This window comes from Coptis chinensis, chromosome 4 (assembly GCF_015680905.1).
Source record: "Coptis chinensis isolate HL-2020 chromosome 4, ASM1568090v1, whole genome shotgun sequence".
NCBI lineage: Eukaryota > Viridiplantae > Streptophyta > Magnoliopsida > Ranunculales > Ranunculaceae > Coptis > Coptis chinensis.
The window spans coordinates 53082957-53101000 of NC_141459.1; the positions used below are offsets into that span (position 1 = coordinate 53082957).

The 18044-nt window shown below is 39.6% G+C and overlaps 1 protein-coding gene across 1 annotated transcript; it reads right to left on the reverse strand.

The window, feature by feature from the left end:
* Positions 1–3626: 3626 nt before the first annotated feature.
* On the reverse strand, positions 3627–5187 carry LOC147503955 (uncharacterized). Its single transcript, XM_086557097.1, has one exon. It carries the CDS (start codon positions 5002–5004, stop codon positions 3907–3909), a length of 1098 nt encoding a protein of 365 aa, XP_086413223.1. The 5' UTR covers positions 5005–5187; the 3' UTR covers positions 3627–3906.
* Positions 5188–18044: the final 12857 nt, after the last annotated feature.

Genomic DNA, 18044 nt, shown 5'->3' on the forward strand with positions numbered 1-18044 from the left:
GTTTGACTAATTGCCCAAACTTGTTTTGCTTTTTTCTTGAGCAAAGAAGTTTTGGTGTTCTATTAGAGTTGGTCTCTCTTCCTTATCCTGTTTAGGAGATCGACCTAACCTCTATAAATAGGATCGTGAGTCCATGAGGGGAGAGACTTTAATAGATCGTAAAACCCATCTTAGAGAAACGTAAACGATAACCTATCCTATTCTTCTTCTCTTCTTCCCCAGAGTCAGAGAGAGAGTTATATTGTCGCTCTGTAGGTAGTCCGTTTCTAGTGCAAAATCCTCGTGAAGAAGACGCCACCGGCCGCCTTTCTCGCACCATTGGAAGGGCTTAAATCTTTCCTAAGACTGTTCTTAATCCGCGCCTTGGTTATTACCTGTTAATTCTGTCATTGTCTACTGTTTCTTCTGTTCTACTCTAGTTGCTGTGTTGATACAACTATTCTAACATTGATGACATCCTTGCTTTTAATATTCATAATGAAGAATTCAGTACTAGTAAGTTTCCTCCTACGGTGGAGGTAGTAACCGACAAGTATAATCCGAATCTAATAAACTTTAGAGGTTCGTTGGCATCGGTTCACGACGACATATCAAACACTTGCATCTGGCAAATGATGGATAGTAAGTGGATTTGTAAATACACGATAATTATGGATGATTTAATTTCTCCTTGTATAACAATGAATGTTGATATGTTGTTGGAAGTGGACACGTGCGAAGGGTTTCTTTTTCTCTATGACACAACAAAGAAAGAGGGATTCATAGTCGAGGTAGCTGGAAGTCCACGTTCACATTGTCGTGCAAGTTCTTTTCTCCCAAGTTTGATCTCTCCCAAGGCTGTTATGAAGGGCAGTGCACGATAAGATTGTAGGTTACAAAATTATGTTAGTTTTTTAAACGATTTTTCTCTGCATATACATACGTAGTTATGAACTAAGTTGCACATTTCCTTTGTACACATGGTCAATCACGGTAGTGGCACTATATAATTGGGAAAAAGGTCTCATTTTCTTCCTCTATATTGTCTTGCCACTTTAAGTTATGATACCATGCCTGGGTTTTTCTTTGTTAGTTTCTGATATTTTAATCTCGGGTTTATGTTATACTCATTCACTTGTGACATAAAAAAGATAAGAGGTTATGGAAAGTTCAATGGTGAAGAGAAATACAAGTTGTTGTACAGGCGAAACGCGGTGCAAAGGACTGCCATATCTTCCTTTCGAGATAGTTTTTGAGATTTTGTTAGTTCTTCCAGTTGAGTCATTGGTTGAATGCAGGATGGTGTGTAAGGACTGGTATCGTTTAATCCACAATCCTCACTTCGTTGACTTGCACATGAGCCAATCCATTTCTCGTGAACAACATCGTCGTTATGTCCTAGTTCCGCAAGGTTGTAGTCATAAGCTTTCTATATATTCTTTGGTAGAGCAAGGAGATAATTGTTGGAGTGCTTTTGAGGAGATTCTGATGTCAGAAATTCAAGTGGGGTTGTACTTCTACATTTTTGGTTCTTGCAATTTTGTATAGCTCAAGATTGCGTTTATAGACGCGGCTTTGCTTTCGTAGATCCTGTTTTGATCTGCAATTAAAGTACTCGAGAATGTGTGAAGCTGCCTGCAAGTACAGACCCTCTCATTGTTACCAATCCAATTACAAGAAAACAGATGGTTATGCCAAAAATACATCCGGAAGTTGATCTTTTGCAGCAAGATATAGGCTTTGGCTATGACCAAGTGAGCAAGAATTACATAGTGGTTAGAGCTTATTTTGTATTTGACGAAATTGACTACATATGTTGCGTTGGTGAGATCATGACTATAGGAGAAAGCTCTTGGAGAAGATTTGAATTTCCTCATGCTATATACTGGGGTTATAGGCCTGGAATACTATTCTTGGATCATCAACAGCTTGGCTAGTCGTTCTTGTCTTGATAACATCCTTGTTTTCAATATTCATAGTGAGGAATTCAGTACCATTAAGTTTCCTCCTTCTGTGGAAGTAGAGACTGAGGAGAATTCTCGGCTGCTAATGAACTTTAAAGGTTCTTTGGCGTTGGTTGAATACGACAAATCAAACACTCGCGTATGGCAAATGATTAATGATAACTGGATCTGTCACACAATGATCAACCTTGTGTTTTTTCCTTTGGGTACAAACATAAATGATAGTAAATTGTGGGGGTACAACCCCAGAGAGGGATGTCTCTTGCTCTCTGACACAGCAAAGAGAAAAACATTCAAAATCGAGGTATCTAAAGCCCATGTTCATTTCTTACAAGTTCTTTTGTTCCAAGTTTGATCTCTCCCAAGGCTGTTATGAAGGGCAGTACACAATAACTTAAGCCCAGAGGCCGTTTTGCATATTGGCAAGGTAACTTCTTCGGATCCTAATTCTAAATAGTTAATATATGCATGAGACCCCATAACTCCAGTTATGTCAAAAGCATAGGCGATCCTGAGTTATGCACTAATGCATAAGAGCTCCTTAGGCACGCAGCACACTCAGGCATTAAGATTGAAGGCACAAGTGACAATTACATTGTACTGGTACTTGTGCATACAAACATAGTTGATTGCATATTTGGTTGCTAGTTTCGAATGTGTGTAAGTTCTTTCTTCTATATTCTAGGTTTTGATGATTTTTCTCGCAATATATGCGTAAACTAGTGAATTCTTGTTATATCGTTGGGTCTTTTCCTTTGTACTTATCGTGAATTTGGGATAAAGAAAAAAAAAACTTGGAGTTGAGAATCACGGTAATGGCACTGCATTAGTAGATAATTTGTTTTAAAAGAATTTGGAAATTAATTAAGTAAATCGTGTAATTGAGAAAAGTTGGACTGGATTTAGTTTGTATCAAGTTCAACTATTTTAGCATTCTGCTAAAAATTTAGCGGAAGTTGCATGATTATTGTTTCAAGAGGGCATGAACTGCAATGGTAAGCTTATCTGAAGGACACAAGGATTGCCAAAAGAAATTTGGGTAAAAATAAACTGGAACGCCCCTTGCAAATGACTAAAGAATAAAAAAGAATTGCGAAAAAAATGTTTGGGTAAGAGGTAACAGACTGCAAGACCAAAGAGATGATCAGAACTTTGCGTCTGTTAATGTTACTCTAACGCATAATAATGGGACCTGGAGAAATGCAGCTTTTAAGGCAACAGATCATCAACTACAAGTGAACCTAACAAATATAATAGAACTGTAAACAAGGCTTACAAATCTTCGTGGTTAACTTGGTGCAGGAGAACGTAGGATTCCAAATTTTCAGCACCAAAAGAAATATGGCAATTTACAAATACTAACTACATCAAACGATCTCACATCTTTAAAATTTGAAGAGAAAGGGAATTGTGAAGGCGAAGAATCTAGCCTAACAACTAGGGATTTAAGTAGCTCTCAATTCAAATGATGCTTCTTGTGGACATCATTTGGAATAGGCAACTAGTCTTAAAGTTTAAATGTCAGCAGAATTATTTTTTAAAAGCCATTGAAAAATGATAAGGGCATAAAACATCACTTGATTAATGTACTCAAATAGAAAGATATCTGATCTTCCTACTTGCATCCAGCATAATCTCCCCAATGACGGAGAACACAATAATTTGCATCTGAAAAAAGGTAACTACAAAACTCATAAACATGTTTTATTATCTTGTTGGATAAGAAACAACATACCAGGCACAACAAGGACTGCTATGCAATTGTTGGATCTATTAATCATTTACAGGTTTACACAACTACAGAAGCCATGGAGAAGAGGTAACAATCATCTTGTATACAAATACAATAGCTTAAAACAAAAGAAGATGGACAAAACAGAGATTGTAATCAGTAGATACAGACGCTGCAGAGAAAATGAATGAAATTTGAATTTAGCAGGTTCTGGGCAAAACACAATTTAATTCAAAATGGGAAGCCTTTATAAGGGGATGTCCTCGAGGATTCTGCCAAAATTTTAATGTCCTTTGCCTTTGTGTACAACTTCATCAACTCAGCAGTGACATCCTTGGATTGACCAGTAATAAATGCCTTGAAGAATCGAGGCTCCGTCATCCTGAATGCTCTAAACAGGTCCAGCCCTTTTACTTGTGGATGCAAGCACATAGTTCTGATCTTTTCTGCAACGACAAATCGAGGCCTCAAGACAGACTCCAAATTGAATAACAAGAGAAATGGATACTGAAGTACGACAGTGGCAGGGAGATTCAAGGTCCCTATAACAAAAGTCATGTTCCTCTGGACCTTGTCCCCCGACAGCGTAAGCAACAATGGAGATCGACCAAAAAGCACCATCACTTGGTCACAAGAGAAACCAAATTTTTCAAGATTTGCCACCTTTTCACGGATAGTTTCAAGACGGGAGATGGCGATGAGAGTGACTATGTGCTTGTACATTTTTGAGTTGTTGGAGAGACCAGTCTTGTGTATGTACTCAAGCTTCTCACCATTGAACGAGGTCCGCGGAATCAACATGGGACGAGAAATGAGCAAAGGAACCAAGTCTTTTCGGCTAATTCCCAACCCTTCATAGGAGGAGACACAACGTTTAATATCCTTCTCTAAGTTGTAAACAAGGAGTGATGGATTCCGAACAATAGCTTTGAGAAGCCCCTCCTTTGATCCAAAAAGGGACTGTAGGAAATCAATGCGGTTGTCAAAGTCACAACTGATTTTGGAATTAAGAAAACGGGGACGGCAATTGATCATCTTAACAAGGTCAGAACTAGTGAGTCCCAAGCCAAGGAGTATGTCAAGCTTGGAACCAAGAATGGTGACATTGGCTTTGAGCAGCGAAGGTTGTCGGAGAAAAATCTTACTGATTTCAGCATCATTGCAACCACATCTCTTGAACAATTGGGTAGAATCTTTGGGGTAAAACAGAGGAGAGGAAGAAACATTAATTGAAGTTAGGACTTTGGGGAGTGGAGTAGAAGACAGAGAAAATATAAAAGATGTCGGAGGGTGAGAACATAGAGAACGGAGTTTGCTAAAAGCCAACATTGCCTTCGTTCTTTTGATGCAACAAATTTATATTTATACAAGAAAAAAACAAAAAATTAATCAGTAATTACAATGAAATGAAAAACAAACCTTTCAATTAAAATAATCAGATTACTCGGGTTTCTTTTTTATGTCTACGAAAATTAGGGTTTATGAGATTCTACAAAATGATCAAACTGGTCTTGGGCCCGGGCCTGTTACTCTTAAGACCTGGACTTGTTCTTGAGTCCGAGTGCACTATTTGCTGAATTGCAATGACATATGAGAGACATTCACCGTGTTCATAAACGCGTACTCACCACATTGCTTTTGCTCAGAGATTCTATCCTTGTGAAATATGAGCTCTTTATTTTTGGCAATACCACACTCCTGGGTACTTCCCTAGACGGCTAGACTAGAGCTTATTACTCCAGAGTATTCCCTTTCCCTCACCCTTTAGTCGTACACTCGCACCTGATTTTTTTTTGTTTTAATCTTTCATTTTATTACTTTCCAAGGAATCTGGTTTCACTGAACTAAATGCACATGAATAGCGCGATGCATCAGAAATGTATATATCAATGAAAAAATGAAAAATAAAGCTCTGTTAATTAACTACTTAACATGCATGTAAATTCAGCCCTCAACAAATACGCGGACATCATTTGAGTTGGGTCCCAGAGAGTTTACTGGTCACAAATATGCGAACATCGTTAGGATTGAGTCCCAAACAGTTTATATATCCAAAATTCCGAATAGACTTTCCCATCCAGCCGTAAATGTTATCAAGTTATTGTGTCATTATCCGATTTCTGAAATGATAAGCTGCTAAACCTTTTTCAGTTCGTAGCTAAAAGTCTAAAACCAAATTAAAGGGTCTATGCTAGGCTTGCTAGCTACATTGCTACCAAATTGAAAAAGTTCTATTTATACATGTTATTGTGGCTTGAATGAGGGCGACTGAACGTTAACGTCCTGCGTGCAGTTCTTGGCAGGGTATGATAAATTGAAACGTATTGTTCAGCGACTTGTTAGTGGTGATGGTGGCGTGGCCGAGCTGGCGATGATGCGTTTTGCTTGGGAGGCCGATAAGAAGAAGTTGGCGTCCCTACGGAGCAAGCATCATGAGATGCTGAGGGAGAAGACTGTACTGGTAAACTCTATGATGGATCTGCAGAGGCAGCTGGCGTCTGTGACTGAGTATGCTAAACAGTGTCAAATGGTGGCTCGTAAGGCGCAAAAAGAGTATGATCGAACTTGTGAAGATCATTCTGTACTGGCGGAGTTGTATGTGGAGCTACTGGAGAAGCATGACCAGGAAGCTGAAGACGCCGTCGCGTTTGTTGTTGCCCGTGATGCGAGCCATCTCCCCTCGACCAGTGCCGCGCCCAGGGATAAGCATGTTGTGACAGATGCAGGACGCTGATTGCCCGAACTTCTCTTTGTAAGCATTAAAAGTAGTTGTTTTGTTTGTTTGTGTTGTGATCCCTCCTCTCTGTATGAGAGTTAACAATAAATCGGGTTTCTCAGTCCGCCCCGAATTCGCCCCCTTTTTGTTAGATACTTGACGAAATTTGGTTTCCACGAAAAGTGGCATTTCGGTGCCTTTAACGAATGTAACAGTTTGCCGATCTGGATTTCCTGGGTAAATCCAGCAGGTCGGTGGAAGCGTGAACACTGTCTGGGCTTTGGGCCCGCGGTACTTTTAACTAATATGCATGGAATTCGTGTTTTTGCTTATGCTAGATCTCTTTTCGCTACTGTTCCGTTTATGATAATTGTAGCATATTGTGGATATGAAGCTTAAGACTTAGTTTAAGAAAGCGATATGCTCGTTAAGTAGTGCTCGAGTGAGTAATCTCTCTACGATGAACCTCTAAGTATAGGTTCTCGATTTAGCGAGATTTAGATAGGTGAAGGGCCGGTAAGCTCCTGAGAGCGTTCTGTTCGCGAAGAGCGTTTTTAGCCGCTGGGGGCGCATGGCTCGCTGAGAGCGTTTGTAGCCCCTGAGGGCGTATTGCTTAGTGAGAGCATTCTCACAACGTTAATCCCAGGGGTATGGGTCCTTAACTTGGCGAGATTTGGAGAGGCTATGAGCCTGTAAGCTCCGGAGAGCGTTCTGTTCATGAAAAGCATTTTTCACCGTGGCGATGGCGGCACCGAGAGCGTTTGTAGCCCCTGAGGGCATATTGCTCACTGAGAGCGTTCTCACGAAGTTAATCCCAGGGGTATGGGTCCTTAACTTGGCGAGATTTGGAGAGGCTATGAGCCTGTAAGCTCCGGAGAGCGTTTTGTTCGCGAAGAGTGTTTTTAGCTGCTGGGGGCGTATGGCTCACTGAGAGCGTTTGTAGCCCCTGAGGGCGTATTACTCACTGAGAGCATTCTCACGAAGCTAATCCCAGGGGTATGGGTCCTTAACTTGGTGAGATTTGGAGAGGCTATGAGCCTGTAAGCTCCGGAGAGCGTTCTGTTTGCGAAGAACGTTTTTAGCCGCTGGGGGCGTATGGCTCGCTGAGAGCGTTCTCACGAAGTTAATCCCATAAGTATTTGACTGGAGTGGTTGACAATACAAATGTAACTAAACTATCTGAATTATCGAAGATTAAGAACATGACTGTGTACGAGACTGAATTTTTATTGATAAAATCTCTTTAACAAGTAAGTGTTCCAAGGTCGTGGAAGTGCTGTCCCTTCTTGTGTCTTGATCTAATAGGCCCCATTGCCAATAACTCGGTCTACTACGTACGGTCCTTCCCATGTTGCTGCTAGTTTAGAATCATCTTGTGTCTTTTTCAGAACTAGATCACCGTTTGGAAGGATCTAGGATGTACTCGTTTGTTGTAGGACCTCCTGTGGTCCATTGATATGATGCCACTTTGATAGTCGCCGGATCGCGCTCCTCCAACAAATCAACCTCTCGGGCTAGGACCGAAGTCATTATGTTCTTCGACAAGCTTCGGATCGAGTTGTTGTGATTGTCGGATTCGGTTGGAATAACGCCTTGGTGCCATAACACAAGGAGAATGGTGACTTCGCTTTGTCTTTGGAGCGAAATGTGGTGCGATGAGCCCACGAATGTTCTCTAGCTGGTTTGGCCATTGGCTCTTGTTCTTTTCGATCTTTTCTTTGAGTGTTCTAAAATGACCTTACGGCCGGCTTCGCTTGACCATTGCTTTAAGCGCATCTTGTGGAATGGAGAATCGTGAACTATCTTCCATTTGGCCAAAAATTCTTTGACCATTTTGCCTTTGAACCTGGGAACCATTGTCCATCACCAAGGTGTGTGGCAGACCAAATCTGGTGACAATGTGAGTCCAAACAAAATTTCTGACGTGTGACTCCTTGACATGTGCCAAAGGAACTACTTCGATCCACTTGGTAAAGTAATCGGTTGTGGCTAAAACGAAGCGGAACCCAGTGCTCTTCTGTGGGATGAATGGTCCCATGATGTCCATGCCCCACATGTGGAATGGCCAGGGACTTGCCATGCTGATCAATTCACGAGCGGGTTGGATGATGTTGTGGCCAAATGTTTGGCATTTGAGGCATTTGAGCACATATACCTTGGCGTCGATCTGCATGCGAGGCCAAAAGTATCCTTGAGAGATCGCTTTGTGGGCCAAAGAACGACCTCCAGCATGATTGCCGCATTCTCCTTCATGAATCTCAGCAAAAATCAATTGACCCTGAGTTAGACTTAAGCATCTCAAGTGAGGTCTTCCAGCAGATTTTTGAAACAACTTGTTATTTAGAACACAATAGCGACGTGCTTGGTATGGCATCTGTCTGGCTTTGCTCTGTTCTGCCGGAAGTGTGCCTTTCTGAATGTACTCTATGATGGGCTGTGATGTATACTTGTTTAACACTACTTAGAGGTTTGAACTCTCTAAATTGATGCAAAAGCACTCAAGGTTCCTTACTCACGATCTTCATTTCGTAGAGTTTGAATAAGGATTCGAACTAACCTAAAGTTTAGAACAACTACAAATTGGATGTTACAATTAAGGGAACTAAGGAGTAAGGTTATAATATTAAAGCTAGGATTTCCTTCCTATACAAACATTAAGAAAGACATTAAAGTTTGAAAACATGCACTTAATACCAAAATAGAGGTTTGAAAGAAAAGGTGGAGAGTTAATCCTCCTCATGTGAAACTATCATTAGATGTTGATTTGAAAAAGGTTATTTGATCCTTCCTAGACTCATAGACAAGCCCCTAATGGAAGAAAAGATTTGATCCCTAGCATGTATGGCTCACTTAAGAGTTCACACATGCTAGCAAGTGGAACTAAGCAACGACTTATCTCTAAGCTCATTGCTTTGATTCCTAACTAGACACTACACCAATTATCATTTTGGGATAGGGTGTAGAGCTAGTTGTTCTTCCTAACAACCTACCAAACCAACAAAAATTGATTTACCCTCACATGAGTTGGATTAACTCCCCAAAAGGAAAGTTAGCTCATGATCCTTGGGACAAGGATTTATAAACTAAAAAAAACACAAAAGAGAGAGAGAGAGAGGGGAAAGCTAAACAATCAAACTCACTTCTATTTATTTTCTAGAAGAAAACAAGTGTTTCCTCCATTAAAACTATTACAAGCTTTCTAATAAAAACTAAAAACTAACTTATGATTTTTTTTTCACTAAGGAACTAAAATAATGCCATGTGAGGAAAATAAGTCAAGGGAGTAAATGGAGTGTCCCCCACCCTTGTCTAATTTCTTTTCCATTTGAGAGAAATCTCATTTTCTCCCACGTGAATCATCAAGCCACATTAATTCATTTTTATCCACCACATTAAAACAAAGTGACACCTTGCCTTTTTTTCACTATTAACACCTAATCTAATTTATTACATGCAAGGTGTCAACTTTGCACCAATAATTTGTTATTTTTGTCTTGACATGCTCCATGATTGATGACTCATCAATCTTGTGGCCCCGCGATAGTGGGCCCATGTGCGATCGATGGCGGTCCAAGATTTTAAGGCAGCGTTTTACAACGTCCAGCCTATCGTAGAGTTCATCGCCTTGATTATGCGAGCAGCTCTCTTGTCGTGATTCGGAGTCTGGTTCGAGAGGTAGGAGCTTTGGAAGTTTGATGCTTCTTACAATGCGATTTGGGAGAATTCATATATACTGCCGTTCCTCGTGCTTTATTGCGGAGGTTTAACCAATATTTCCATGTTTTCTTTGCAAATACCGCAAAAAGTATGAAAACATATTTATTTCATGATTATTAAACACATAATTAACCAAATTTATATGTCTCAATGGGGTTTCATAATACACTTTTGGGTGCTTATCACATTACCCCAAAAACATTGCTTTGCTTGTCCTCAAGCAAAGAAGAGACACTAAAATAGATAAGTGGCCAAAATGTGTAGTCCTAAACTAATTCTCGTTTAGCAGAGTGCGGTTGCATTGACCATATGCAACAAGGCCTTAAACTACTAGGAATTCCCTAGTGGACGAGTTATAGCCTCGTGAGAGTTTTCGAAAAAGATACTCACAAACTTCATTTATACTACAACGACTTCGAAGAATGTAAACTTCGTTTCCTAAATTAATCTCGGATATCCATACATCTCCTTAGCAGGGAGCGAGGATTGATTTCTTTGAAACTCAAGTTAATATGTATTCAATAATTAAAACATCTACATATGATTATTCATGCGATGAACTTTTCATTGAAATATACTAGCGGGGTTGTTTCGGATCCCTTGGAGGCGTACCTAAATGGGTTCTCCACGGGTATGTGTCGAAAACACAAATTCACTCAAAATTTTTCCACTCAGGTTTTGTTAACTCCGATTGTGCGGTGGGCACACGTTTCCTTACATCTCAATGATCGAGAGGAGCCGATGTCGATCAATCACGTCTACTACTTATTATCACACCACCCTACTCCTAATTGAGCTAGAGGTCTTTATTAGGTATTGTGGGGCTTAGGTGGATAGTGTACAAGAAAATGGAAATGGATAATCAAAATTCACGAAAGTATGAGAGAATAGGGTCTTCATATATTTACATTTAGAAATCCTTGTTTTCTTTCCTTCTTCTAACCGAGTTTTATAACCTTGTTCTTAAGCCTCTAATGGATTTTTATTATTATATATATATATATATATATATATATATATATATATATATATATATATATATTTTAGATGGTTTAAAAACATGATTCTATTTTCTTTCACGAAGCAAATAACCGACTTTTATTTGGGACAAGTCTTTCTCTTTATTCTTTCCACATTTCATCCTATTTCTCATACTCATCACTTAGGTAGGTTCTTTTATTTGGTTTAATAAATGGGTAAGGAATTTTTGGTGAAAGTGAAAGGTTTGATGAACGGTTCGATGGAGTGACTAGCGGTAAAATTTGTAAAGGTAAGACTTTTTAGCTATGTCGATCCAAAGAAGGCCTAAATTCTAGCCTAGGGTTGGTGGTGATCAAGTAAGTAGACGTGATTTCTTTAATCGGAAAAACTACTCCTACGTGTCATCACACACAAATCACTCATGTCAAGGTTTTTGGTTAGATTCTCACGGGATTTATAGTTTAAGTAACTAACCGTTGGTTCTAGAAACTTACTGCCATGTACAATCGATGATACTCAGTACATGAATATTCATGAAAAGATGTCTAAACTATTGCATGCGTATTATTTAAAGTTTCTTAAAACAAATCCTAATTAGGATACTAATGTGAGATTTCTAGACAATTTTCATCATTGAAAAGGAAACAAGACTTTGTCACTAAGTACAATTATTAATAATCTGAAAATAAAAACTATATATAGGCTACAAGATGCCTAATTTTTTGCTCTGAGGTTTAAAGCACCCCCAAACGAATGATGCTTAGTCCTCGAAGGATCAATAATTAAAAGAGAAAGTACACGAGAACCGCGGAGCAAAATTAGGGCTAGATTGCTGGAACAGAGAGGTTGGAGATCATAATATATTATTCAGAAAGAACAAGAAAATGTTCAATATCACATTAAACATAGCACACGATACATAGCACACGAAATAATGAACCATAGCATACGAAACATGAAAAACAATAGCACACCAAACATAAGGTTTAGCTAGATATATGTACAATGGCAAACTCAAGTTTATCATCCAGAGGGCGTGAAGGTCTGGCGTCCTCTTTAAGGAAATGCATTTTCTTAGCATCGCGCCAATAGATAATAGTCTGCCAAATTTCTGCCCATTCTTCATCTCCGGATTCCCTCAAATTGGTTTTCATCTTTTCGTCCTTTGGGTAACATCGAACATGCCTCGGTATCGGCGGGACACTTCCATTGTGAAACCTCAATGGCGAATGATTCGTTTCTTTGGGCACATGGAATCTACCTTGACCCGATCATGAAAAGTGGCGCAAACCGTGGGAAATGTGTCTTCATGATTCGCAAGCGGTGGTGGTAAAAGTATATAATCGATCCTGAAAAGTCGCGAGCTCGTTTCAGGTGGAGATAACACAACCTAAAATGTTAAATAATGCATGACCACGAGCTAGTGCTTTGAATCAAACATACAACGCGACCTCATTGGCGGTAGAAAAATGCCAATCTCCCATAATGTTTAGGAGTACAAATAACATTGCAAAGTCCCATGGTCATGGTCATGCTTGCTAATGGAATGGTGATGTTCGCCATGGCACATGGCCATCTCCTCTCGTTTGATCTCAAGACCATCACCATAAGAGTCGCGAAACGCTTGCCACCGAAAGGAACGGTAAGAATTATGATAGATGTCTTGCCAAGATCAAAGCAGGTTTGTGGTATGGAAGGTCCAAAGATAGGGCAAGTTGTTGTTCGAGAAAAGATATGAGGTGTGTCACCAACTTCGGATTGTGAACCCGTCTAATTAGAAACCATGCGCATGGTTGAATCTTTGGTGTGTCTTCCATATTAGCATAAAAGTATGCACCAAACTCGGAGAATAAGTTTGGTCGGGTTGAAGAATTAGGGAAGACCACCCAATGTTTGTGATGTAATTATGGAAGAGATGGCCATAGGCATTGGAATCCATCATAGGCGAAAGGATTGCTTTCAGGGAATGAGTTTGGGAGGTACCATGGATGATGAAGATGCAATGTTTGATGAAGATGCCATGGTGGATGAAGTAAAGAAATGGGTAACGATACCGGCAACTGGATGGAAAAATGAATATGTAAGAAAATAGACCCTCCTTTATATATGCTCTTTGAAGGGGTGTCTCGGAGAAATTATTGATAAACCCAAACGATCATAATCTGCGTTACCAAAGTGGGTAGAGGTGCTGACCTTCTTGTTTTCTTGGTGATTACGTTCTAGAGGTGTTGGATCAGACAAAAGTCATCTCTTTGAGTTTGCAAAATTCAAAGTAGGTGAAGTTGAGGCTTTGTGATTTCGATTGGTGTGATGTACCTACCACATTATGTCCATTAACCGGTGGAGCACAACAACACGTTGATTTCTGTTTTCAAAGAGTTGTTGAAGAACCATGTGATGTGTATTTTCGACGTCGCCATGAGATACGGTAGCTCATAGGAAAAAAGTTTTTCATGGAATCGAATGATGACTCTTGAACAAGGGACTAGTCCTGGGTTTTTATTAGGATTTGAAGTATGTCGGAGATCATTTCCTTATTCAATTCCAATCGTTGTCCATAGGCATTGAAGTAGAATTTTCCATCTTCATATCCGCTAAATTGGTAGAACATCAAAACCAATTCTCAAGAATAACCAGCTGCTGAATGATATAGAAGGGGCGTCCATCCGCAACGTATGATTTCGGTGTCAAAATAAGGAGAAAACCGGCCCTCTTCGAAAGTTTTCAGGTAGTCTTTCTCTGCCATTATTTTTCTTGGTTGAGCCATTACTGAGGGAATGATAGTGAAAATTGTTTGAATAAGAATGGCTGAAAAAGAAGAGATTTATAGCCAATCTATGAGGCTAGACCAATCTGGAGTCCAAGTGTAGTTAATGACCCATGTGATTATGAACAGCATCATAGGGGATCCACATTAAGTCTTTGTCATGTTAGATATCCAAATACAATTAATGAGATGGTTTAATGTTAGAAAATAACGGAGGAAAGTTTTCACTTGGGTAGTTAGACTTGGTTAATTTGGAAATGATGATCATAACTCAATAATAGAATATGGATAGAATAATCGAGCTGCATGTGTGACAAGTGTTATGTGTACCTTGTAGCATGCACGATTTTCTCTGAACACCATGTGTATCCATTAATTATTTTGGTGAGTTTTGGATGGCCTTTCTTTGTTATGGTTTGTTTATTTATTTAATTATTATTATTTTTGTTATTATTATTATTTTTTATATATTTATATATTTTATTATTATTATATTATTATATTATTATATTATTATATTTTATTATTTTATTATATTATTATTATTATTATTTTTTTTTTAGAGAGGAAAAGACAACTAATATACACAAATATTTAATCTGAACTTCTCCATTTAATCGTAACCCCGCATACAAATGTGTGAGAATTATTTAACACACCATACTAATATACAAAATGAAAATCGAAAAAAAAGAAAAATGGTTACATAGATCTAGATGTTACGGATCATGTTATGCATGAGTGACAAGAGAATAATGATAAACACCGTTATCACGATTAATGTGATAGCCCATTAAAGCGTTGCTCCTTTTCCCATCGGTCTATTTGATTCATTATGTTCAAGGAATTGAAAATTTGTGAAGAAGAATTTGTGAAGAGTGAGAGAAGGGAATGAGTGAAAGTGGAAAGGAGAGTTGTATTTATAACTTGATTTCTGACCGTTGGGCATCTGACCGTTTGGATCAGTCCGTTGGGTTCTGAACGTTGGGCTTTGAGAGTAGGCCCAATGAATCAATGAGCAAACTCATATTTTTGAAAGTACTATATTGGCATAATATAAATAATTTCTCATTCAAACCGTCTGGAGATACAAAATTATGAGAAATCAACCGATATATAATAATTTAGCACTAAAAAAATAAAAATGCAATGCATAAGGGAAATAAATGACATAGTCATTTCTAAACCAAGGAAATAAACGACTCATGGGAATCCTCGGGTTAGTAGAAGAGATGAACCCGGTTTTACGTCTTACCCACGGACGAACTTAACTTCAGCCGAGCCGATCGGTGCGGAATGTGGCCTATAGTACCTGAAGCAACCGATCTTGGAATTCTTTCTTTGAGTTGCCATCATCATTCTCTGGAAACGGCCTTGGCAATTTTCATTTCTTCTTTGGAAGTCATTGCGGGAAGTAAGCATCTCTTCTGGCGAAGAAACATCCCTACGATACTAGTATTCATGTGCCTCAAGGCATCCATAGGAGTATTGATTTCGCATGGTATCTTCATTAAAATAGTCGGTGGTGAAGGAGGAGGAGAGGTAATGCGTTATCATGCTCAATGTCATCTCTAGCTACTGGGTCCCGAGTGGTCTAAAACACAAGTCTCAAAAATTCCAAAATTCTCGAAAGACCTTGTTTCAATGAAAGGAGTAAATTTGGAACCTTAAGTTAAGCATAAGCCGAAAGTAACAAGTACAAAGAAGAGGAGTGACCTGTTTGACGCTGTCAGTAAGAATATGGCCCAGAAATGGACCATACAGAAAGTGTTCTTCCTCTCTGTAGGATCCCAAAGCAGTGTAAGAAAGTCTTGTTCCGCGTCGGGCGTCTTTGAAGTTCACGATGGCGTTATGCGCCCGACCATTGAGTGGCGGCTAATTGGTGCGTCGGCGAATGCTGGTACACGCAGATTCGAGCGATGTTGTACTCCCCTCGAGAAGCTTGTCAAACATCAAATCCCTCATGGTGGGATACTCGACAATAATGAAGTCGGGCTATCGAGTTTTATCGAATCAATGCGGTATTGAAATCAACTCCAAGTGTGAGTTCACGTTCCAACCCATCCGCCGTAATCCAAAATTCGTCACCCGGAAACCTCCATTGTTGTAAAATTTCAACAATAAATTCTCGGAATAATGAGCTGGAATTCGGTGCAATAGATATTCCCACTCTCTACTAGCAATTTCTTCATCGAAAAATGGGTGAAACATCTCGGAATTGTAGAGATTTGCGAAATTCCTCCCAACTGTAATTCGCCTTCGTGCTGCCATAGCGCGGTGTAGAGGATATTTTGAGGGTGGAAATAGCAAGAGGAGGTGGTGGAGATGGTCTTTGGAGGAAGGGGTTGAGTTTGGTGGAGTTTTTCTTGTGGCAATTCAGAATTGAGGGGTGGTAGGCGAAAGTGGAATTGTGGGGTGGGGACCAAGATCCGATTTTTGGGAGAAGAAATGAGAGGGTTGACGTGGGTGCCTGTGGCGTGGGCTTTGTACCCGGAGTTTTTTATTTTTGGGTCGGGTCAAAATTTTGGCCCAAGCCCAAAAATGAATTACAAAATTCCCCTTATGTCGAAATGTTCGAAATTTCAAGCGTGGAAATTGATTCGTTTCAACTCCAAATTGAACGGATGAGATATCAAAGCGATCGGCATTAAAATTGCCATCCACTAGAATATGAAAAAATCACATTCAAACATTTTTTTTTTTTTTTTTTAACTTTGGTTTTATTTATTTACACTTTTATATACAAATGTACAAGTCGAGAAGAAGAATGTCAACAACAACCGGAAATCCAAATAAAACAACACATCACAATAGTTTAACTTCAGGCAACTTTCATGTCGGCTCAGGCTTAACCCAATCCAGCCGATCGTGGCTTATCCTTTATGTTTTGGGGGCCTAGGGTTGAGGGCCGGTACCATCCTTGACCAATGTGCAATGGTCTAATATTAATATTACCCTTAGTACATATGGTATAGCCTCAAACCGCCTAAAGCTTGATCACATAGAAAACCGATCGGGGTTGGCCTCGGTGGAATCCATTGCCCGCGTCTGAACTAGGAAATGTCCGATGGTGCATATCACGACTCTCTTTGGGCACCATCTTTGGGTGCTAATAATAAAAAGCAGTATATACATGTTGAGTCTTTTACGCCGGATCCTCAAGATGAATGTGAGTTTTTAACGCCGGATCCTCAAGGCGAATGTGAGTCTTTTAACGCCGGATCCTCAAGGCGATTGTGAGTCTTTTAACGTCGATCTCAAGGCGATTCCCAACCCGTGGGAATAACGGACGACGACGAAGTTTATCCTGGCCGGCTGGTGTCGGACAATAATATACCTTATGCGCCGCTTATCTCGGATAGAAGATCAAGACACGGACGAAGGAGTTTGACAATTCATACACCACCCATCATCTTTTCGCGACGTCGCTTTTCGAGCAAAAAAGTACTATGACCATTACCAATTCGAGATGGGTGAGATTTACACCAAATGATGAGTTGGAGTTAGCGAGGAAGAGAATAGAAAAGGGAAGAAAAGAAGGATTTGAAATTTTTGGTACCCATTGTTTTCGGAGAGCCGCACGTTTGCTTTCGATTATCGAAGACATTTATACTTTCGGTTTAAGTAGAGTTTTGTGGACTAAGGTTCCGGCTTTGCAACCACACACTTTAGGGATTTTTAGAAAAGAAAATAGAAGAGGGGCCGGCTACCCTAATGGCATACTTTTCTGTTTAAATACATGGAAAGAAGTACACCGGCCGAATCTATTAGTCTGTAGATTTGGATCATTGAGTAGAGTCTCTTCGACATCACGGAGAGCGCAACTCATGATAATGTTTAAAAGCTGGCCATTTACTTAAATTCGCTACCATCATTTACGTTTTTCACAGAGATAGCCCTATAAGGGGTGACAGCAGAGACAGTGAAAGGACCAAACCATCGAGTTTTTAATTTTCCTGGAAAAATGTGTAATCTTGAGTTGTACATCAAAACTTTTTGACCGACTTTGAATTCTTTTCTCAATATGTGCTTGTAATGCACTCTTTTCATGTTGGCTTTATAGGATTTCGAGAGATCATAGGCATCACTCCGAATTTCCTCAAGCTCATTTAACTGTAATTTTCTCTTTTAAGCTGCCACGTTAGTGTTATAATTGGGCTTTTGATGGCCCATAGAGCACGGTGCTCA

Bases quoted from the DNA above. Each gene is read 5' to 3' on its own strand.
- LOC147503955 (XM_086557097.1), bottom strand. From the start codon at position 5,004: ATGTTGGCTTTTAGCAAACTCCGTTCTCTATGTTCTCACCCTCCGACA.